The sequence below is a fragment of the Mercenaria mercenaria genome, chromosome 10 (assembly GCF_021730395.1).
Source record: "Mercenaria mercenaria strain notata chromosome 10, MADL_Memer_1, whole genome shotgun sequence".
Classification (NCBI taxonomy): domain Eukaryota; kingdom Metazoa; phylum Mollusca; class Bivalvia; order Venerida; family Veneridae; genus Mercenaria; species Mercenaria mercenaria.
This window is the reverse complement of record NC_069370.1, coordinates 41240109-41265456: the sequence shown is the minus strand read 5'-3', so window position 1 is coordinate 41265456 and position 25348 is coordinate 41240109. Positions and strand designations below refer to the sequence as shown.

Here is a 25348-nt window from a genome sequence, read left to right as displayed (position 1 = left end):
GTAAATTCATGAAGCCTTTACATTTTTCAGTTACCCCCTAAATTAGAAACGTTCTCTAATGATAAACTACACTTACACACTTACACTTGCTTTTTACAAATCGCTTATCTTTTGAGTCCAAACAGGTCCATCTTTTATACATCAATAATCATACTTTCAAACATATAATAGATTGATTTGCGAAAATCAATTTTTGATCAAAATTTTTTATTTCTTTATTCTGTTGGGTTTAATGTCGCACTGACACAATTATAAATCATATGGTGACTTTCCAGCTTTAACAGGGGTCCTGAAATAAGCTGTCCGAGTTGTCCGATTCGTGGATTCCTCGGTCCGGACAAGCAGTTTTTAGAAGCTGGCTTGTCCGGGGACAAGTAAAATTTCTGTGGTAAACATTTTATGAAAACGAAACTAATCGGCGTCATCTGTGATTTCCGCATGCCTAAAGGCAATATCTAATCTGTTTGTGATCATTTATGACCCTTAAATTATCAAAACAAAAATGTATGCAGCCATTTATAGACACGTGGACTGGTTTACTACATCATTATTGGAAAATTATACGTGAAGTTGAAAATAAATGCCAGTCTGGGGATTCCCGTTATCTACTTTCATTTTTGATTTTTAGAAAATCGATAAGCTAGGTTGGCGCTATGTAAAAAAGTTTAGTAGCCAAAATTTGTGGCTTAATTTTTCGAGTCGATTGTTTTGACATTTAACAACTCGGACAGCTTATCTCTGCACCCCTGAAAGACCAGTGCAGTATTCAGTGAATGTTATGGGACCAGGGTAGAAATTCTAGGCATACTGAGATTATTTTTGTCAATGGCATGTGTTCAAGTGTTCTTAATTATTCTCTACACACTAAACTTGCTAGTCATAACATATTTTCAAGTGGATGTTCTAGTCACTTAGCTTGCTAGTCATAACATATTTTCAAGTGGATGTCCTAGTCACTTAGCTTGCTAGTTATAACATATTTTCAAATGGATGGTTCTAGTCATAACATAAAAACTTTATATGGGTGGTTTTCAAAATAATGAAGCAAAAGTGTGACATAGGGGTTAAAAATTCAAACTCATTTCTTATGGTGGTCACCTATTTTTTATGATAGCAAATACTTCAAATTTGAAGGAAATAACTTTAGGAAAGTGTTGAGAAATGCCAATCAGAAAATATTTCAGCCTTTAATTCGAAAGTTCAGTGAATTTCCAGTAAGATGGGTGATAAATGTTGCATGGTTTTATGACAAGGAAATATGTATAACAGTATTTTTTTCAACATAAATGATAAGTAATGGGTGTATGTGTATGGTTTGAAACTTATTTAATCATATGTTTGTGGACATTGGTTTTTAAAATCACCCTTTCTGCAAATATCTGACATGAAAATAAACCTTTACCTAGAAAAATTGTTGCAGAATGCAATATAACTAACATATAATTATAAAACCTATATTTTTCTCACATTTTGCATGTTTATAAACCACATGCCAAATTTCAAGAATGTCCAGTAATTCTAATTTCTAGAATTGTCAACTCAAAATTGAGTTATTTTACAGATGCACAGGGGACACATACTGAAAGTCAGTGTAATATTCATCCATTATTAGTTTTCTATTCATAAAAAGACTAACGGTAATCAACTTTAGACAAATACTATTAAAAAAATAGTTTATTCCACAAAATAACTACAAAATTGAAAATTTTCACTACAAAAACATGAAAATTCAACAGAATGTAATGCTTTAAATGAAAAATAAGTGACTTTAAATATAACTAACACACTGAAATCATTTAGTTTACATGAACTGCTTATTCAGAGTAGAAAAATGACAAAATGCCATGCATGATAAAACGGAATAGTAAAATTCATACATACTTTATAATTTTACTAAAAAGGGTGCACAGGGGACAAATTGTGTCAAAATATTTATTCATAGAATATGTTCATGGTAAGTAAAATTCTTTTAACTACACAATATTTACTAGTGAACATTTACATATGTAGGTAAACTTAAGAGCTTAAGAAGCAATAAACTTGATGTTTCCACTTATAAACTTGAAAATTGGCAACTTCAGAAAAAAATGCAAACAATGAATTTTAAATTGTCCAGAGTTTCTTATATAATGCTAAATTATCAAGTAATGCCTAAATTTTGCATTTACACTGCTAATAATATAGAACTGCCACCATAAATTACAGTAATGCTATGATAATTGATATATGTGAAAAAAGGGTGCACAGGGGACGTCACTTTTGGCTTTGTGAATATTTAACAATCTGTAATATGTGAAGTTGAATGCTGCTTTTGTATCTGTTGTAACTCCCTTTCAAGGAAAATAAAGTAAAATCCCATTTTATTTAAAGAATAAAAGAAATCTGACACTTAACAATTGAAAAGGTGCACAGGGGACATTTTTAGGTGTATAGAAATTCATCAAGTTTTTGAGAAAGTTGATTTATTAAAGAAAAAAATCATACTGTGTCTTCACAGCTGAAAGGATAAAGATCTTAGAAAAACATTAAGACTTTAGAAAAGTAATAGGGTTATGAAATTGTAGTGTTCAACAGTTTAATTTAGTATTTTTTTCACTATTTTTTGTGAAGGGGGTTCCATCACAAGATGTGAACTATTGGTAACAATAAGATGTATAGTATGAAAAAGAAGTATTTTATTTAAATGTGCAGAGTTTAAGTTACATAAAAAAGTCAAAGCTGTAACAATAAAGCATGATTTTAAAAAGTAAACTACAGTTGAAAGCTATACTTCATGTAAAATGTCACACTTTTTTGGGTGCACAGGGGACAAAATTAGCTATATATTTTAATATAACTTTAAAACTGCTTGAGCCATCAAGATAAAATTTCACACATTTATTGATTACATTGATTTGGATATAATTTGCTCCAAAACACATTCTAAAACTAAACTGAATTAAAGTAAGGTGAGAGAGAAGAAAAAGCTTCATTATTTTGAAAACCACCCATATAAGTCAAAATAGAAGTCAGCAGAAGTGTATGTTTGTATTATTTGTTTATTTAGTAATGATAATGCTGATCCTTTCCTTTTTAAACTAAAAAGTACGGACAAGTTCTTCTTAGGTACGGACAAGTGGATTTGTGGGCCCAACTTGTCCATGGACAAGTAGACTCTGAAAATATTTCAGGACCCCTGGCTTTGATGGTGGAGGAAGACCCCAGGTGCCCCTCTGTGCATTATTTCATCACAAGCAGGCACCTGGTAGAACCACTGATCTTCCGTAAGCCAGCTGGATGGCTTCCTCACAAGAAGAATTTAGCCCTTAGTGAGGCTTGAACCCACACTGGTGAGGAGCAAGTGATTCCAAGTCAGTGACCATAACCACTCAGCCACGGAGGCTTCGATTTTTTTTATTATAAGTGATCATCACATTACCAATATGATAAATACTTTGGATTAACATAAATTATTAGTTTTTAATCACTTAAGCAAAAAATATTAGTTCGGTTGGTAAAGTCGCTAAACTGGACATAAACTGCTCAAGGGTGATTTATTATGGAATTGTCATAAAGAACCTGGTAGATTTTAGTACATGCCTCATATATCATGGCACATCTCTGGTGTACAGACTACAGCAGTTGAGGATCAGAGAATAGAGAGGCTGCAATTTCATACCTGTAGGGGTACGCGTATATATACTACTTTATGCAAATAATGTCAGACCTGTCAAAATTCAGAACACTGCAAGCTTTTCACAAATATACTCTATACATGTACTGCCAACTTAAACATTGTTCTAAACATGTAGGTTTACCTGAGCCAGTGGTTCCATTAGTTATTGGCCAAATTTAGCTGGTGTATTTTTTTATTTAGGATTATAAAGAATTTTCTACACAAACATTTATGCCTCTCTAATACGTCAATAATCATGTTGCTATATATAGCACTGCTTACCTCTACCCTCATACAAAGTTACCCTTTAGGTTTTTTGTATTAAAACATTGCCTCCATACGTGCATGCTGGGTGCTTACTACGGATGCAGACGTGCTCTTTTGGTGCAGTGTCGGGTTCCTAGTGCCAAGAACTCAAAAGAACACCTCTTTCTACATTTTTTTTTTTTTTTGATTTAGTCACAGATGTCATATGGCTACTTCCACAGAACTTATAGCGTGTGTTTATGGCTTACTTTACAGTAAAGCATGGACAATACTGTACTGTGGTAGAGCTGGGCAACTAAGCAGGTGGTCGCAGGTGCATTCATCTGGTGCAAGCATGGGTATTCCTGCTGCCCAGATCTCAAAGTACACGACTTACCGCAGAACTAATGGTACTAGTCACACTATACAGTGAAGCATCACTTGCCTTTCTGCTGGTACTACTCGTGATTGAACTCTGGTCATGGTGGCGGCGGTGATGGTGATGATGGTTGTGATGGTGAGTACTATGACCATGTTGAACTCCATGAAGATGATCCCCTTCATCTTCAGATCCTGAGAAAAAAAAGAACGTGCATTTTGAAAGAAGTCGGAAACACTTAAACATAATGCTTATTTTTAGTATTCTCTAAATAGTCAAGCTAACAATACATACTGTAAAAAGTTGACTACATATCGCACATATACAACCTCGCCAACCAATTTCAATTTTGAAATTAGCAGACTTTTAGCCTTGTGAAATCATTATGATTTTACAATATATAAATCAAAATTGTAATCCTAAACCATTTAGATTCCATAGTCATAGATTAAAAAATCAAATAACTGAATTATTGATACTGATACAATACTGTGTTTAATGTTTCACAGGAAAAAGAATTGTTATTGATTAATAAAATTGCCTTGTCATTTCTCACTAGAATGTTATTTACATATTAAATACAATGCTTATATTACTGTTTGATCGACCGGTTCCGTAACAGGATTTTTCACAAACTACATCATTCTAAAGGCTCTGAGAGTGGTAGTTAAAGAATCTTTTTGAATTTTTTAAAATATCTTTTAGAATGTCATTTATTGCCAATAAAGTAAAAATCAGGCAAAATCGAAATTTTGAAAAAGAAATTTTTATAGAAATTTAACAAAATTTTTGCATGGAAAAATGTTGCTTTTCATGCTAAATACCAAGCTATCTTTAAAGTTTTACAGCTATCTTTCAACAAATAAAGCCCAAACTGATTTTTCTTATTTTTGTGTATACAAAAAGGTTGAAACTTTCTGTTACAATGTAAAATGACCCCCAAAAAATCATTTTTTGATGATAAATTGAAAAATATTCAAGACACTTTGAAAACTTAAAAGTACCTATTACAACCCTCTGAGTGTTTTAAAGAAAAATCAAGGAAAAATTTTGTTGCTGAAAAGGCAGATCAAACAGTAGTATTGATTTAAGCTGCCATCAATTTCAGGTTTTCTTTTCAACAATTTGTTGCTACATTGTTCATGTTTTTCTTTCCTGTGCAGGTCATTTAGTTAATAATCAATTAACTAAATGGACAATTCTATTTAAGTTAACATTGCTGACTTTACAATAAATAGCAGAGATGAAGTGGTGACAAAAATTTCTATGCAGACTTTATAACTGCATATAAATCAAAGGGCGATAACTCAAAGTCATTCAATTATTAAATCTTTAATAATGCATATCTAGGCTTGATAATGATCATTCCTATGAAGATTCATCGAAATCCCACCAACAGTATTGGGAGAAAATTTCAAAAATGACATATAAGGGGTCATAACTCTGCAATATATAACCTGAGAGAGATCTGCTGAAAATATGCACAACTAGGCTTAATACTACTCACTCCTGTGAAGTTTGATTGAAATCTGGTGAGGGGTTATTGACAGTGAGTGCTGACAAGCTAAATGAAGACTGACAGACAGACAGATGGACAGATAGACAGTGAAGGCATAAACAGTAATATGTCTTCCCAAATAATTGGGGCTGGTGGGGGGTTGAGGGGGGGGGGGGGGGGGGAAACAATAAATTGTTTGGTAGTGTTTGCATAAATAAAGATCAGTAGTTCTAGGAATTAACGAGTTATACCACTTCATGACTTTACATGTAGGGAGATAACACTTCAGTATTTCCCAGTATCATGATTTTAATAAGGATCCTATATGATATTTTGATAATTTGTAAAGTACTTCTGTTCAGAGAATTCAAGTAGTAAATTTTTGTATCCATTTATAGTATTAAACCGATACTTTATAAACTACCAAGGTTTTTTCCTATGAAATCTACAACGTTATCAGCAATGCTTTGCCTTTTCCCAGTTCACCTGAAGATGTTTTGCCATTTGTTTATCACTTTTGTTATATCAAGCACTGGCATTTTATTATAATCAAACAAACCTTTTATACCTGCAAGCACTTGTCCCTACCTTAATTTAATTCTATGTATTTAAAGCATGCAACTGTAGCTCACAATTTTTCTTATATTTTTTCGGTAGAATTAAAGTCCCATTAAAATTTCTTCACAGTTAAACTTTGAAAAAGCAACTAGCTCACAATTTTTCTTATATTTTTTTGGTAGAATTGAAGTTCCATTAAAATTTCTTCACAGTTAAACTTTGAAAATGTAGCCTTCAGTTTGAACTGATGGGCAAATAATTTTTTGCAAAGAAATTTAAGAAGTTTGAAAAATATCATAAATGAGTAAAACATGTGTGACAATTTTAAAAAGATAAACAAATTTAACATTTTACTGTAGGAATAACCATGTTTTTTCATGTCTTAACATCTGCAAAGTCCTGAGGGATTGGTTGGTGGGTGGGCTCTTGCTGTGAAATGGTACTAAACACATACTAGGATAAAGTGGAAGATGAGCTGATAGATATATTAAACATGTTTATTATTTAAAACTGATATATGGATGAACACGTTTTTTGCATAAATATGTTTATATCATTTATAACTGATATACTGATGAACACATTTATGATATAAACACATTTATCATTTACCACTGACATACGGATGAACACGTTTATCATTTATAACTGAATACAGATAAACACGATTAACGTGTAAACACGTTTATCATTTATAACTGAGATACGGATGAACACATTAATCGTATAAACAAGTTTATTATTCATGACTGATATACCAGTGAACACATTAATTGTATAAACAAGTTTATTATTCATGACTGATATACCAGTGAACACATTTATCGTATAAACACGTTTATTATTTATAACTGATATATAGATGAACACAGGTCTCTCTATTCATGCGACAATGATCTGTCCGTAAATAAAACGTTTTCATTTTCTTCATCAGTAACTAGCTCACACATTAATTAAATAATAAATGTGTTTATTTTGAACTGCTCAACTAACACATCATTCAGTATATATTCCTGACACATTAAAACCTGTACCAAAATATTAGTTATTCAACTGTGATGAGAGATAAGCAAACAATCATCAATAAAATTTAATAATGAACGATAATTGGAAAAAGGTCATAAATCTGGATCATCACAAAAAACACATTCCTGTAAAAGATTCCTTAGCTCTTAAATCTTGTTCAACGGTGTCTCTTTGGCAATTTGATGGGCACTCATGAAGCAGGTTTAGCATTTTGACGTTGATGCATGCAGTTAAAAGACTACATTCTGCAGTTTGTTGAGGGACAAAGTTGCATATTTAAGTAAACTACTTCAGAATTCCTAAATTATAGCAAAAATTCACACACAAAATTAAGCATCATTCTTTTCAAAAATGACAAATAAATGACAAATATAGACCCAAAGGTATCTTCTTTAAACATTTTCTTTTTTTTTTCTGTCATTTTTTCCGACACTCTTCCATTAACCCGTATCATGTGATTGCGTATGACACGACTTAGTCTGTCCATCTGTGCAGTCTGATCATGATCTGCACTGATCGCCATTCAGACAGTATCTTTTTGGTAGCATTCCTTTTAACAATTAATGGTACTGTCCAAATTGAAAGATTGACAAATCCATTATAGAAATTTAGCAGGGTAAGGATTAACAAAAGCCTTTTATCATGACTACCCAAGACCCTTACAAATCTTCTTTAAAAGAACATATTAAAATCTTTTTATTTTTTTCTGTCATTTACCACCACTATCAACACTAGCCTCTTCCATTCACAAAAAAAACCTTTTATCACAACTACCCTACATATTTAGTACTATTTATTGGAACCTTTAATCAACACTTCAAATACAACAATAAATACTAATCAATACAGTTTTTAACACCTTAAACTGCTCAACTGATTACCTTTCTTTTTCTTCTTCCAACCCGAGAACAATCCATGCATTTTTAATTTCTATAATAAATAATTCCTTAACATACAAGATGGTAATTCCACTATTAACCAACTTTTCTGACCTTTAACCTTAAAACTTTTATAACCATTTAAAGTTGACATGAAGCACTACCCCATGACAACTCCAAATACATAGTAAACATTAATTTAATGACAAGTGTACCACAGAAATCAAAGATTTGGGCTATTAGAAAAAGTACTGTCGTACTATATATAGACCAAGCCTTTTCAATAAATACCCAATATACCCTGATATTTTTCCAATATTTAGCAACTATCATGGACTTGTGAAATAAATGCATGTAACTGCATGTTTTGATTTCAAGTCAATATTTGTGACATTTCTGCTATATACAGATTAATTTAAATCTTGACCTGACAAAAAAAAAATGTACAATTTTAACATTATGAAATGATAAATTAAAATGAAAATTAAAGTTAAAATTTTATATTTTTTATTTATTTTTAACTGCTTTGAAATGCCTTTTAGAAAAAAAAAAGCAGATTTAAATCATTATTCTGAGTATTTCTAAGTGTCATCCAAGTTTACAAGGCACAGACATTTCTTCAGTATATCCTCAAGATTCTATAAAGGTGAAATAGTTTTGGTCTAAATGTGAAATATAACTTCTTTAACTTAAACACTTGAAAAAATCTTCTGATTAGACTGAAATCCCTGCATGTATTTTTTTTTTCAATTTTACAGTACAGCCATTATCAGTTTTTCAAGCCCTGGTATTTCATTTAAGTGTTTGGTTGCTAAGCAATGTTTCCCCAAAAAGTTTTTAATATTGTTGGTCCTAATTTGTTAAAGGAAGTGTTTCATCCATTCAATAAAAATCTTCTTTACAGTGGGATTAAAGGTGGGTAATCAGACTTTTGTCGAGTAACGGATTTGTTATTAAACTTTAACATCCTATGGTGTTTAACATGTTAGATTTTAAATATGCCTCCAATGCCAATGTAATTACGCAATCTCTGCATTTGATGTATCATCCAATCAAAAACTATGTCTGTTGTAAAAACAAGTCAAGTTAAAATAAAAAGGAAAGTGGAATACTGTAAAACTGTTAATATCTGTGGGGGATTGATTTTCAATACCTCAATCCACAAAATTAATTCCCAACAGACAAATAAAATCTCCATTAATTTTATTTCAAACATATGAAATAAACAAATTCATATCCCAGTGAAACAGCACATTTGGTCAAAACCTCAAAATTTCATGGGCATGAAATTAAATGATTTCACAGCATGGTATTTTATAGCAATTTCCAGGTTCTATCCTGATCTGGCATCTTTTTAATTAATTAATTATTACCTCAACAAAATGTGAGAAATATTGTTACTATATAGAACAAGTTCAATTTTTCTTCCACTATGCCACCAGTTTATCCCCTTAAAGAGATATTTAAATGCTTAAACAGTTGCTACGAAATTTGCATAAAATCAATTTTAATCTATACCATTTGCATTTATGAATATTGAGTTTGTTGAAAAAAAAAATCAAACAATACCTATAACGTAATAATATACCAGTGCTTCACATGCAAATCAAGCTAACTCACATTTACGCATATCAGATAAAACAATTTATCATTTATAAGCAATGTCATGCTCATAATTCAAAAAGTACGTATGTCCTGAAACAATGTGTAAGTTCACTTAATAGTGATACAGTCGAACTTCGTTAACTCGAACTTGATGGGACCAGCAAAATTTGTTCGAGTGATCGGTTGTTCGATTTATCAAACAAAATTCATTATACAAAGATTTTTCACCGGGACCTTGCGACAAGTTTGAGAGGAGGGTGGTGTACAAATTAATTTTAATTATCTGAATTCGAGTTAACGAAGAATGACTGTACTTTTATGGAAGTTTGGCCCAAATCCCTGGAAAAGTAAGGAGAATGACCAGGGCAAGCCTTTAATTTCTGATGTGCAATACACAGAGTTCTGTAAAATTTCATTGGCCATAACTTCTTAACTTGTTTTGGTACATGTACTGTGAAATCACATATTTTCGCTGGGTCAAAATTTGGCAAATCTGAAATATTGAGTTGTTAGCAAGGTTTTATATTTTCTAAACTGTAAAAAAAATTCTGCTTGTTTCAGCTTTTTAGTAAGTTGGTGTCAATAAGCGTTACCTATAGAAAGGTATGTGTAACTGTTAAATGTATATTTATCTATGATACTAGTGCCGTAAAGATCGATCTCTATTAATTGATGGATGTTTTAACGCATCTAATTTTCTGTAAACCGTGTCAGCTCCAAACCTCTAATCTACATCCCGAGGCATAAATGTCATTGTTTAATTAAACACACTGCAAGCACACAAAAAAAGGTATTCTATGGGTTCTAATTTAAACAGTTAACCTGTTTATTTTCAGGTGCAGTCAATTTCCTTTTGCGATTTTCAATGTCTTTAAATCTTTCTATTCGTCTTCAAATGATACAATCACATAATAGTTACGGAAAATCATAGACAATATCCGATTTTAGTAACAATGATCATTTCCATTTGATAAGCTGAGGAATGTTTGTGTAATGATATTTTCGTGATAAGCATTTTACTGATGGTTAATATTTACATGAGAAATAATATTTGCGGGGTGAGGGAATTCATGATTATAGTAAAAATTAAACTCTGGAGAACATCTCTACTTTTACAGTATATGTAGAGACAGACCCTAAAATTTTCAACAATAGAAATACATAAAATTAAGTCTAGATATTGATTTCTAAGTCCTTGAACAAACCAAAAATGATTTTACAAATGTGAAATTTATGATAGTTTTGTTAATAGCAATAACAGAAGTTTCAATATTAATTTAAAGATGTGATAAGCAAAGAATGACAACTGAACTCTTGCCTAATAAGCAGAGATATCTATTAGTTTACTTCCCTTGCAATTACACAATTGAGTAAAAATGAAAATGGTTTAAGACACAATATCATATTACCTTTTTGCACAACAAAAACATTTAAGATTTATTCATCTGTGTTTGATTTACCCTTTAAAACCAACAAAGTTTACAGCTGTAGGTTCAAAGATTCTTCAGGTATTGATTGGAAACCAAATGGTCTACCAAAGGATTGACTTGACCATGACAACATACCCTTATTCGTTCAACAAGTGGGATGGAAGGGAGGGGGCGGCCAACACATGTAAGGGACATGTCCAACAGCTGAAAAACACAGACACAGAACCTTCAATGAATGTGCATGGTATTTTTGCTCAGATCATTTATTGTTTCTCTAATAAAAACACCCAGGTTGTACACCAGCCAAACTGCATCAATGTATGTTAGCCATTAGCCTGCTGGTGGCAAGTGATCCTGCGATTGCGACCAATGCAGACCATGATCACCCTGCATGTCCCTGCATGTCCGTGCAGGCTGATCATGGTCTGAACTGTTCACTATTCAGTCAGTAAATTTTCAGTGAACACCCCTTCAAATACCGGTAATAAATGGTAATGTCCAAATTGAACAATGGACCAGTCCATTTAGAAATTTAGCAGGGTAAAGATTAAAGCATATACAGCTAAGCTCTCAATATCAAACCGCTGAATAAGGGAATCCCCAGAATTAAGTTAGTCCCTGAATTAAGACAAAATGTCTTAGCCTCGAATAAGATGTTCTATTGAAATCCTGAAATTTTGTAAGTGTCAAGTGGTATTATTATACAAAAGGGATTGGGTCTGTTGTTAAGTGAGCTTAACTGATCTAGTACTTAGGTATTCATTTCCCTTTAACAGTACATCATAGTCCGGCTAAAATTTCCGGGATTAAAATATGTCAAACAAGAGCTGTCAGAGGACAGCAACGCTCAACTATTCAACAGCCTTGTCAACTGAATGAATATAAGTCGAAAAAGGGGTATAATTTTGTAAAATTGCAAAACATGGTTATGGAACCTGTACAATGCATATCAGCTAATGACAATGGACAATTGTGTAAAGTCCCAATCCATTCCCATAAGTGGGTACTGAGAAACCAGCTTAGTACAAAAACTAAACCAAAAACTGCTAAGTCAAAGAAGGGGCATAATTTTGTAAAAATGCAAAGCAGAGTTATGGAACCTGTGCACTGCATGTCATATCATGACAGTGAACAAGTGTGTGAAGTTTCAATCTATTCCCATTAGTGGGTACTGAGATACCAGCTTACATACAAAAACTTAACCAAAAACTGCTAAGTCGAAAAAAGGGGCATAATTTTGTAACAAGAGGGTCATGATGACCCTGGATCGCTCACCAGAGTAATATGTTTCAAATGTCAAACTGATGATTTTTAGAAAATTTTCCAATGTACAATCAAGTAACCCCTAGGGCGGGGCCAATTTTACCCCGGGGGTCATGATCTGAACAAAGTTTGTAGAAGTCGACTAGGCAATGTTACATATCGAATATCTAAGATCTAGGCCTTCTGGTTTATTTTAAGCAAATTTATGAAGATTTCCCTATGTACAATAAAGTAACCCCTGGGGCTGGGTCAATTTGACCCTGGGGGGTCAAGATTTGAACAAATTTTGTAGAGGTCCACTAGGCAATGATACATGTCGAATATCTAAGCTCTAGGCCTTCTGGTTTATTTTTAGAAAATATTGAAGATTTTTCTATGTACAATCAAGTAACCCCATGGGGCGGGGCCAATTTGACCCCGGGGGTCATGATTTGAAGAAATTTTGTAGTCTACTAGGCAATGCTAGATGTCAAATATCTAAGACCTAGGCCTTCTGGTTTATTTTTAGAAATTTTTTGAAGATTTTCCTATGTAAAATCAAGTGACCCCTGGGGCGGGGTCAATTTTGACCCTGGGGTCATGATTTGAATAAATGTTGTAAAGGTCCACTAGGCAATGATACATGTCGAATATCTAAGCTCTAGGCCTTCTGGTTTATTTTTAGAAAATATTGAAGATTTTTCTACGTACAAACAAGTAACCCCATGGGGCGGGGCCAATTTGACCCCGGGGGTCATGATTTGAAGAAATTTTGTAGAGGTCTACTAGGCAATGCTACATGTCAAATATCTAAGACCTAGGCCTTCTGGTTTATTTTTAGAAATTTTTTGAAGATTTTCCTATGTAAAATCAAGTGACCCCTGGGGTGGGGTCAATTTTGACCCTGGGGTCATGATTTGAATAAATGTTGAAAAGGTCCACTAGGCAATGCTACATGTGAAATATCTAAGCTCTAGGCCTTCTGGTTTATTTTAAGAAAATTTTTGAAGATTTTCATATGTAAAATAAAGCGACCCCTAGGGCAGGGTCAATTTTGACCCCGGGGGTCATGATTTGAACAACTTTAGTAGAGGTCCACTAGGCAATGCTACATGTCAAATATCTAAGCTCTAGGTCTTCTGCTTTTTGAGAAGAAGATTTTTTAAAGTTTTCCTATGTAAAATCAAGTGACCCCTGGGGCGGGGTCAATTTTGACCCCGGGGGTCTGATTTGAACAGATTTTGTAGAGGTCCATTAGGCAATGCTACAAGTGAAATATCTAAGACCTAGGCCTTCTGCTTTATTTTTAGAAAAATTTTGAAGATTTTCCTATGTAAAATCAAGTGACCCCTGGGGCGGGGTCAATTTTGACCCTGGGGTCATGATTTGAACAACATTAGTAGAGGTCCATTAGGCAATGCCACAGGTCAAATATCTAAGGTCGAGGGCTTCTGGTTTTCGAGAAGAAGATTTTTTAAGATTTTTCTATATAAAATCAAGTGACCCCTAGGGGCGGGGTCAATTTTGACCCCGGGGTCATGATTTGAACAAACTTGGTAGAGGTCCACTAGACAATGCTTCACACCAAATATCTAAGCTCTAGGGCTTCTGGTTTTTGAGAAGAAGATTTTTAAAGTTTTTCCTTTCGGTTGCCATGGCAACCAGAGTTCTGCATGGAAGTCAATTCTTTGAACAATATTTAGAGAAGACCATCCAAGGAACATCCCTGTGAAGTTTCATCAAAATTGGCCTGTTGGTTTAGGAGGAGATGTTGTTTAAAGGAAAGTGTGGACGGACGGACGCCGGACGGTGAGCGATCACAATAGCTCACCCTGAGCACTTTGGTTTAAACAATATTTTATTCAGTATAATTACAGTTGTTACAATAATACATATAGCAACATTAAGGATTGAGTAGGAAGCTATATTAGCTTTTTTAAAAACTCTCCTCTGGTGAGCTAAAAATGCAAAGTAGAGTTATAGAACCTGTACATCGCATGTCAGATCATCACAGCGAACTAGTGTGTGAAGTTTCAATCCATTCCCATTAGTGGTTACTGAGATACCAGCTTACATACAAAAACTTAACCAAATCAGGACGCCGATGCGGATGAACGCATTGGCGAGTTCTTTGGACAGTCGAGCTTAAAATGAGGAAACTTTAAAAATCAGAAAATACCTCACTTCACCTTTTAACAAAGTTTCAATACCTGCACATATCTCATCAAATCTGACTTTTTTTTTCACAACTGTTTTCTCCAAAAAACAGGGAAGGTGAAAAATCTCATTCCTACATTTATTGTGTTTAAAAAAGCGGTACCAAAAGGCCTCCTCCATCACTGCATGATCAATTTATTCACTGCACGATCAATTTATTCACAGACTTTGTTAGGCTAAAATGCATTTTTCAAGGGGACATAATTCGCAGGTTTAAAATTACAAAGATCTAAAATACGGAGGAATTTTATACGTGGAATTCGATTATGTGTATACTGTCGGAACTACAATATTTGCCCATATTGATTTCACAGTAACTGAAATAGTAATATCAGTACCTGGCAGTCTAGGTCTTGTGGACCGACTTCCTTTTTTGTTTTTATTGGGTTCAACATAACACCGATAAGGTGACTGTCCAGCTTTGATGGTCCAGAATACCCCAGGTGCCCCTCCGCGTATTATTTCATCAGAGAAGGTAGAACAGCTGACCTGCCTTAAGCCAGCTGGATGGTTTCCTCACATGAAAAATTAAACACCCCGAGTGAGACTCGAACCCACATCAGTGAGGGGCAAGTGATTCGAAGTCAACTAGAGCTATCACTGAAGGTGATGAATGTACTCCCCGCACGCACTGACACAGTACATTGCAATCTGACGCACACAAGATTGCACAATTATGTGGACTGTATGTATATAGACTCTATAATAGTATAGTAACAAAAACCAAACTCTCATAGCTCTGCAGAAAATTCTTCTGAAAGAACCTAAGATGCACCATATACAAGACAGTTTCATTAAATTGGGTGCAATGGTTCGGGAGATTTAGCGTGCCCAATATTGCATATGCAGACTCCATGTATATAGCATAGTAACAAAAAACAAAGTCCTATAACTCTGCACAATATTTATCTGAAAGAACGTAACATGCATTATGCACAACTAGGTTTCTACTGATCACTTGTGTGAAGTTTCATTAAATTGTGTGCATAGGTTCAGGAAATTAGGCATGCACAAGACTATGGTGTACCATTTGGGTCAAAAGTCTGAAATCGCTCGAGCGATACCATAATACACGGTAAGCGTGTAAATTTACACGCTCACCGTGTAAATTTATATGTTAAGCGTGTTTTTTACACGCTTAGCGTATAAATTACACGCTAAGCGCGTAAATTTACACGCTCACCGTGTAAATTTACACGCTCAACGTGTATTTTCGTTGACCCGATTCTAGATTTAGAATTCGGGCGAATAGACCAATCAAAATTTAGTTTAGAACTGCAAAAATGACTGCATTCACCGCGGACCAGTAGTATGATCGTCTTCTGTATCCATATGAAAAAATACAGACAGCAGTAGTTTCTTAAACGAGTGTATATTATTAAATGGGTAATAATTCATATCTACAACCAAATGGAGAACAATTTCATTGAAAAAATATATACTATTTATTTCCGGGTAGCCAACGACCGGCTGCGCGAAGTCCCAGTTATGTATATGATGCGTACCTGTAACTAACAAACTTACACTGAAAAGGATAATAATTTATAACTACAGCGAAATGGAGAATTATTTCATTGGCGAAATGAATAATATTTATTTCTGGGTAGCCAACGACTGGCTACGCGAAGTCCCGGTAATGTATATGATGCGTACCTGTTACTTACAAACTTATAAATGATAAACTGATAGTAATTTATAACTACAATGAAATGGAGAATAATTTCATTGACGAAATGGATAATATTTATTTCTGGGTAGCCGACGACCGGCCGCGCGAACCCCATGTAATATTTATCATGCGTACCTGTAACTAACAGAGTTATTACTGAAATGAATAATAATTTATAACTACAACGAAATAGAGAATAACTTCATTCACAAAATGGATAATATTTATTTCTGTGTAGCCGGCGACCGGCCACGCAAAGCCTAGGAAATATATATTATGCGTTTAATTTTTTTTTATTAAACTTCGAGTTTAATCATATTTTATTGCTTATTACTGTTTACATTTATACTAACAAACATCAAAAATGTACATGTACAGCCAAGAAAATAAACAAACAGGTCGGGCCACAAGTACATGTAACTATCAAACTTATTACTAAAATGGATAATAAATACAACGAAAGGGAGAATATTATTTCATAGCCGAAATGGCTAAAATTTGTATTACTTAAATGGAAAATAATTATATATGGAACATTTGAAGATCAATTATTTAAACCAAAGTGTTTCTCTTATTTCCTTGCTCGACCTCGCAGAACTTACAACCTGCCGCAATAAGCATGCATGATACTTGTAATATAATTAAAAGTGGAAGTTGAAAATGAAAATGAAATAATCAATTAAATCCAGCCTTTCATTTTGTATCCACTTATACTAAAGTGGGGATCAATTCATTCCGTATTCAAAAATAGTAATCATCATAGAATTGTTATTTATCATTTCTATTGATTTTTCGAATTGCAAGTTTTTATTTGAAAATATCAAATGGCAGCGGTCAGATTTAAGAGAGAGAGAGAGCGAGAGAGAGAGAGAGAGAGGGGTGGGGGAGGGGGGGGGAGGGCGTGTAGCAGGGAAGGGTGTTCTAGACTTGAAATCTTGTTCTATTTTTTTGCGGAATTCATCTTTATCATAATTATTCTATTAAATTACGGATAATGACGTTGCGCAGCACGATATATTTTCGATAAGAAAATGATCCAGCATGTAAATATAAGAAATTTATATTAGCAGGAAGGTCTAATACGTATCAGGTGTTCCAGATATTAGGTATTTCCCATCAGTAAGTAGTTAAAGTCCTTGATTCATATCTAACGAATTTACATTTTTGTTACTACACTTTCATCGTTTTGAAAATAATATAGATTAATCCTTCCAATTAATCTTGTTTATTCTGGCTAAATTCCAATTTAATTGTTTGTTTGTAATTTTGCATCGGTTGTCATAACGCTAAGTTGTTGCTATGGTATGTATCGCGAGATTTCGTAGCAGACGATAATTTATAAGTAAAGTCACGTGTTTGCCGTGCTTCCGATTTGCCATTCAGCACGAGGCCGTTTTAAGAACAAGACATAAATACCAAATATGCTAAGCGATAGTTATGCCACGTGGCAAAAAACAAGAAGTGTTGGGTACCGGCAAGGTATAAGAGAAACGCCGCAGATGGGATGGAGAATGTTAGAGGTAATTTTATCGACTTCCAGCAAATTATTTGAGTCTCACGGTCTCGTGTGTCAGCAGTCATTTCGTAATAGGAAGACAGAAAATTCTGTCCTTTATTGAATGTAGTAATCAAGCTATTACCACAGATTACAATTCGGTTTCAAATTGCGGTACATAGGACCGCGTAAACAAAGGAAATGAGACTTTTTTATTACTCAGATTTTATGATGCAGAATATTAATACTACATGTTTACTTTAGAATGTTATTACTTTGCATGTTCATTCGAGCTTAACACACACAATGTATATATATATATCTATATATAAAAATAAGTAGGGGCGAATTGAAGGGTGCGGTGGAGTTAGTGGATTTCACTCCTAGGTTTCAAACACCGGTACGATAGAATGTCGTTTAAACAACTGTTAATACAATATTGGTTCAATCGAACGTCGAAGGGATACGTTACATACCTTAATTCAGCCAGACAAATTGCGTGAACTGCTGAATCCTTTTAAAATTAGTCAGTATCCTATAAATCGGAATTGCGTGAAATTTTATCAAAATATTTTAAACAAATAAATTTATTGCCCACAAAAGTTAGGTCACCACGTTTGTTTATAAATTAGAATAGGGAGCTATGAGGGCATGCATTGAGCGGCGGGTGACCGTAGCAAGCAGTAGGTACATGAAAGAGCCCTTTATAGGAAATACCCGTAGAGCAGAAATTTAGTAATCAACCAGACGAACACAGTTGCAAGTGTCAGCTTTGCGCAAGTAATAAACAGAAACATCGCGATCCGTATGCGCCGCGTATATATACAACGCGCGCATGGTACCTTCGTTTTACTATTAAAAGTTTAATATTTCTATCACCACTTGTGAAATGATAAAGTTTGAATTCTATAGCTAACAGTTAAAATAAGATAATGAAAGAAATACAGACACAATTCTACAAAAACGGTCGATTTTAATGAAATTGCATGCTTACGAATTTATACAGCGCGTTCTTTAATTTTTCGTTTGTCCAAATAATAAATAAATGTAACATACTATATGCATAAAGCTCAGATGTTGGACTGCAAAATGCAAAAATCAGAATGGGAAAATATTAAATAATGAACGTATTGCAGCAATTTAAAAACTTAGCGTTAACTGCTATTTAGCAAAATTTTACACATGTTAAAGTACATACACTGTGTAGTGCGCTTTCCTTGATTAATAATGGAATGGTCCGTTATCTCGGTAGTGTTATTCAGTAAAAATAGTAATTCAGATCTAAATATAGCTAGGTAAATCATTTTGATCACCCTATTTGGCTGACGAGTCTATAAATAGAATTTTTGCGACTTAGCATAAAGTGTATTAACAGGATGTCGTAACGCTTTGGTAAGTTTGAATTGATTTTATTATTGTTGTTTTTAGAAAATATAGGGATAAGCAGTTCTTGTCAGTCAAAATAATTCGACTGTCGGATTGTTGTATGTTTGTGATTGGCAGTCCAAACGTCAAAACTGTTATATTAAAGACCAAAATAATGGTTCACAGTCATATATAAGTGACTGGTTTTATCGCCTGCGGGTAGGCACAGTACTGTACAAATATTGGTTTATATCATCAGAACAATTTGTAATTTTTTATTTTTACATAAGGCAATGAAGAATTGAATTCCTCTTCTGATAAATTTAAGTTTTATTGGAATTTATGTCCAATTCGTGAAATAATCGGAAATTGCTTCATTTATTTTGGTCATCAGAGTGTTTGACGCGAGTAGGGATATTGCCCACATATATATTTATACGGGTGCTAGTTTCTTTATAAAAATAAATAAATAAATAAATAAAAACATGAGCTGTCACTGGTGTTGGATGGTGCCCCACAGCGCTTTGGTCTTGTGGCCCTGACCTTTGACCTGGTGACCCCGGGGTCGCGGGGGTCGTATACTCAATAAGTACTTTCAGCATGTGAAGTTTGAGCATCATGGGTGCAGTGCTTCGCGAGTAAGGCGTCTTCAGGCACAAAGTTGACGTGGCGGGCGAGCGATCTAACTAACGGTCTGACAGTTGAAAACTAATATTAATCCCTAATAATTTAAATTTTAACAATATATAAGTCTAATGCGATATTTGGTACAGCAGCATTTCAAATTATTTGAAGACGAACAGTATAATGAAACAATAAGAAAACATACAACATGATAATGTGATATTACAGTACTTTATTCAAAATCGAAGTTTTGATATTCGAGGCATTTTATAATACATTGCTAACTTGAATAGTACTTTGTATCACTTCTAAAAACTTGAACATACTTGGTCTTGTAGGGTAATACTTGGAATTTGTTTAATATAATGGTTATTGGTCCAAACTTTTCCGGACCTTGTTCTGACTAGTTGTATGGTTTTCTTTTTCTTTGTTTGTATGTTTTTCTGGACTATTTCGCGTTGGCGAAACACAATGTAACAATACAATTTAAAAACATTGTTCTCGAACGTATCAATTCGGTTCAAATCATAATGCATTCATTTGAAACTAATCGTTGTTATACTTCGGATACGATCAGTATACCTTTTGAATTTAACAACTGAGTCGGCCCTAACTCATTCGAAGGCAAATTCGAGTTGGGAAGGCCCACAATTTGTTAATAAAAAATTAAAAAAAAAAAAAAAAATGGTAATCACGCTACTCGATATCAATTTCCGGTGTTATTGCGCAAGTGCACATCTTTCCGTAGGTTTAAGACTTTTTAAAACTTTTAAACGCATAGTTTTTGTATTGGCAAGGCTACTGATTTAGCTAGAAAAGGAATCTTGGGATCCGTCTTTATGGCTAAGGGGTACCTGGTAAGTATATGGTACATGGAAATACCTGGTTACTGTATGGTACCAAATGGGTACCTGGTTTTTATATGGTACATGGAAGTACCTGGTTTGGGTATGGTACCAATGGGGTACCGGGTTCGTATATGGTACATGGAAGTACCATAAGGTTTTATGCAGGTGGCGCTCGTTGTCATATGTCATACACCTAGGATTTGCATGTCACACATTCAGTATTAATGTCATCTTTTTAACGAAGAATAATCGGAGACTTTATAAGGTTAACCCGAAGTTACCCAGTAATTTGTCCGTCGCTTGCTGGTGCAAGAGAAGTGTGTGTCTTTAGGGCTAAAAGCACGCGATACAATTGCTTGCTCTCGGATAATAACAGTTCAGTCCGTTTTGGAATATTATCATGGGATTCATTGAATGAACGTGTTCTATAACTAGTATTGTAAGAATATTTGGGGGAAATAAAAAGAAATTTAAGTTATTTCTTTGTTATTTTGTGGCGGAAAATTCTTACGTCTGGGTGCGACTAGGGCATGCCATACTGAGTTGTTAATCTGGTTCGTATATGGTACATGGTGTACCTGGTTATTGTATGGTACCAAAGGGGTACCTGGTTTGTATAAGGTACATGGAAGTACCTGGTTCGTATATGGTACAAAATGGGTACCGGGTTCGTATATGGTACATGGAAGTACCTGGTCCGTGTATGGTACAAAATGGGTACCGGGTTCGTATATGGTACATGGTAGTACCATATGGTACATGGAAGTACCTGGTTCGTATATGGTACAAAATGGGTACCTGGTTTGTAAATGGTACATGGAAGTACCTGGTTTTTATATGGTACCAAAGGTGGTGCCTGGTTCTACCTGGCTTTGGCGCAACGAGGTTCAAATTATCTAAGGCATGCCCGGGTCGCACCCTTTGTGAGGATTTTCAACTTCAATCGCCATTTAACGTTTGAAGTTGTAAGCCACTATGACCGTCTTTCAATCCACACTTACCCTAAACGAAAAATAAACTTGTGTTTATAATCGGAAGTGTTTTTATTTTCTTTTAAACATGAAAGCTTAGGTTATATGATGGTACGTCAACCTAGGAATTCTATCCTAGAATAATATAGATTAATCCTTCCAATTAATCTTGTTTATTCTGGCTAAATTCCAATTTAATTGTTTGTTTGTAATTTTGCATCGGTTGTCATAACGCTAAGTTGTTGCTATGGTATGTATCGCGAGATTTCGTAGCAGACAATAATTTATAAGTAAAGTCACGTGTTTGCCGTGCTTCCGATTTGCCATTCAGCACGAGGCCGTTTTAAGAACAACCCGCCCACCGCACCCCTTTTTTAGCATAATTTAAATACTATTTCGTTTGTTTTATGATACTATAGATTTTCAATCAATAATTATATGGTAAAGCATTAGGCAGTTACACGTTATATGCAATACTTGCCTATTTGCAACATTCTTGTTACTTTTTTGCTGCCGAGTTTTTCTCACTCTTTCAGAATGCTTTACTTTTTATGGCATCAGATGTTAAAGCACATGAGTCAAGAAACGCTATAACCAGACAGAATCGACACAATATGCTACTTTTGAAGTTCAACATCATAGTATCGCTCAGAAGCCAATGATTATATCATTCAGCCTTATTCGGAAGGATCACAGGATACGATGAAACCAGTGACACTGTGATGGAAATGTATTCTGTACTGGTTCAAAATATCTATATTGACCGTTAACATTCACCAGCGTTAACTTTTACTTGTGTTTAAATGTGCTTATTTAAAGAACTTGACACTTTAAGACATCTTTGCCTAATTGATGATTTTGATTACTTATACCATTTGTAATCAGATGTGCATGGTGACATTTAGAAATGATGTGAAGTGCCTGCGTTTAGGAGATACATATATTCCTGTTTGTTAACTTTTACTTAGGTTTAAAGGTGCTTATTTGAAACACTTGACTCTAAGACATTTTGCCTAGTTTATGATTATGATTACTTATACCATTTGCAAATCAGATGTACATGGTGACAGTTATAAATGATGTGAAGTGAGTGCGTCAAAGAGATACATATATTCCTGTTTGTCATTTTAAAATTGCTTAGCTTGTTATCTTAAGCCGGTACCAGAACTTATAACTTTAAACTCTAAATATTTTCTTTTACTTTCATCTCTTTTATTTATTTTCTCTCTTCTAATCTTTCTTCTGTCATACTGGCGGAAGATTCTTACGTCTGGGTGCGACTAGGGGATGCCATACTGAGTTGTTAACTGTCAATTACTAAATCTTTTTGCATACTCATGGGTCCCTGACCAGCCGCCACCATTTACCGGGGTTGGTGACACTCGTGGGTTCAAAATTCAATTTTTTCTGGTTCATTTTTTCGAGCATATAAGAATTGGCCAGAGAGCGAAAAGGGCTAGGCGTTCTTATAGTTGCTCAACCATTTACATAGGTTACATTTGTTGTTATTAGGTTTATGTTGCGCCAATGGTATCTGGTTCGTATATGGTACATGGTGTACCTGGTTATTGTATGGTACCAAAGGGGTACCTGGTTTGTATAAGGTACATGGAAGTACCTGGTTCGTATATGGTACAAAATGGGTACCGGGTTCGTATATGGTACATGGAAGTACCTGGTCCGTGTATGGTACAAAATGGGTACCGGGTTCTTATATGGTACATGGTAGTACCATATGGTACATGGAAGTACCTGGTTCGTATATGGTACAAAATGGGTACCTGGTTTGTAAATGGTACATGTAAGTACCTGGTTTTTATATGGTACCAAAGGTGGTGCCTGGTTCTACCTGGCTTTGGCGCAACGAGGTTCAAATTATCTAAGGCATGCCCGGGTCGCACCCTTTGTGAGGATTTTCAACTTCAATCGCCATTTAACGTTTGAAGTTGTAAGCCACTATGACCGTCTTTCAATCCACACTTACCCTAAACGAAAAATAAACTTGTGTTTATAATCGGAAGTGTTTTTATTTTCTTTTAAACATGAAAGCTTAGGTTATATGATGGTACGTCAACCTAGGAATTCTATCCTAGAATAAATGTCCATTAAATTTCCAAATATATTCTTATAGATTTTAGAATACTAGATATCTTGTGAAATTTTTATTTTCGTTTCACAAGACAGCTCTGCCACGTGATATATTAATCCGTGTGCGTTCATATATAGTGGCATTGATGACCGAAGGCATTAAATTGTATCATATCAAAGCCATCTTATATGCTTCAGTAAATTTTATGATCCGCTCTAATTAGGGAACCTCAAAGGGATCTTGATAACCTAGGTGACATATGTTTTATCATGTCATTTTGCATAATAGTTACGTAATGATTTCCGGTAGATCACTTAAAACAGCAACTTCAGTGACATGGAGCCGCTCGATGCCCCCTCCCTCCAATTATGTACATGTCATTCAGGTCGGAGAAAAATAAATACTATTATTATTTATATATATATTATTTGAAGTTGTAGAAAAAATAGATATATGATAACAAATGACATTTTTAAAATGTAAAGTACAAGTTTTATATGTGTATGATGTGTGGAATTAGACTGGAAATGCTTGTTCTTTTCTGACGAAAATAAGAATAAAGCAGGCTTTTCAGGTGAGATATGATAAAAAATATACATGTCATGTCTTTAATCAAAGCATATATACTGTAGAATAAACTACTTGACTGAAATCATCTTTACAGTGGCAAAACAATTCGTAATATAATGAAAATATTATGTATGTTTCCTTAACAGTAATAATTCAATCATAAACTTTATAAATATCTTCCTTTGTAACATGTATTTTGATTGGCAAATTTATTTTAAAGTGTAACTCAAGCGAGCGATACACGCTAAGCGTATAAATTTGTACGCTAAGCGTATATTTTACCCGGTAAACGCGTAAAAAATACACGGTGAGCGTGTACTTTTATAGATCTACCGATTGAAATACACGGTAAGCGTGTAAATTTACACGCTAACCGTGTATTATGGTATCGCTCAAGCGATTTCAGACTTTTGACCCAAATGGTACGCCATACAAGACTGCATATGCAGACTTTATGCATATAGAATAGTAACACAAAACAAAGTCTCCAAACTCTGCAAATTTTTTTTCTAAAAGAACCTAACGTGCACCATGCACAACTACTGTTGTTACTGATCACTTGTGTGAAGTTTCATTAAATTGTGTTAAGGGGATGAGTAGAGTTGGTGCGCACAAGATTGTGTCTACTGACAGACAGACAACCTGAAACCAGTACACCTCCTTACAACTTTGTTGTTCGGGGGATGCAACAACCTTAACTACTCGGACACTACGGCCCTGTGCTGACTTACCTTCAGGCGTGTTAACAGGTGAATAAAATTCCCTTGTATCTTCTACTGAGTACCTGTCTGAACGTTGGTGGGACAGTAATGGTTCTCTTTCATCGTCCGAGTGGTGAGCTGAATAATAAATATTTAAGACTGCATGACACCCTTCATAAATATTATAGCATAAATGCATTATAAATCATTATACAGTCATAACAAGTGCTGTCTGTTGACAGCGCACTCGACTATTAGAAGAATTGATGTAAGTATGGGTTC

At 34.4% G+C, this 25348-nt stretch overlaps 1 protein-coding gene across 5 annotated transcripts in view; it reads right to left on the bottom strand.

Moving 5' to 3' along the window:
* LOC123560787 (steroidogenic acute regulatory protein-like) overlaps positions 1–25348 on the bottom strand; it is a 68355-nt gene that overhangs the window by 22506 nt on the left and 20501 nt on the right. For 4 of the 5 annotated variants that reach the window (XM_053552905.1, XM_053552907.1, XM_053552904.1 and 1 more), the window contains exons 8-9: positions 25097–25204; positions 4299–4474 (exon numbers count right to left, since the gene is read on the bottom strand). In XM_053552905.1, coding sequence (XP_053408880.1) covers positions 4299–4474; positions 25097–25204 — 284 coding nt within the window. The remainder of the gene's footprint in view (positions 1–4298; positions 4475–25096; positions 25205–25348) is intronic. The other variant, XM_053552906.1, reaches the window with a different exon arrangement.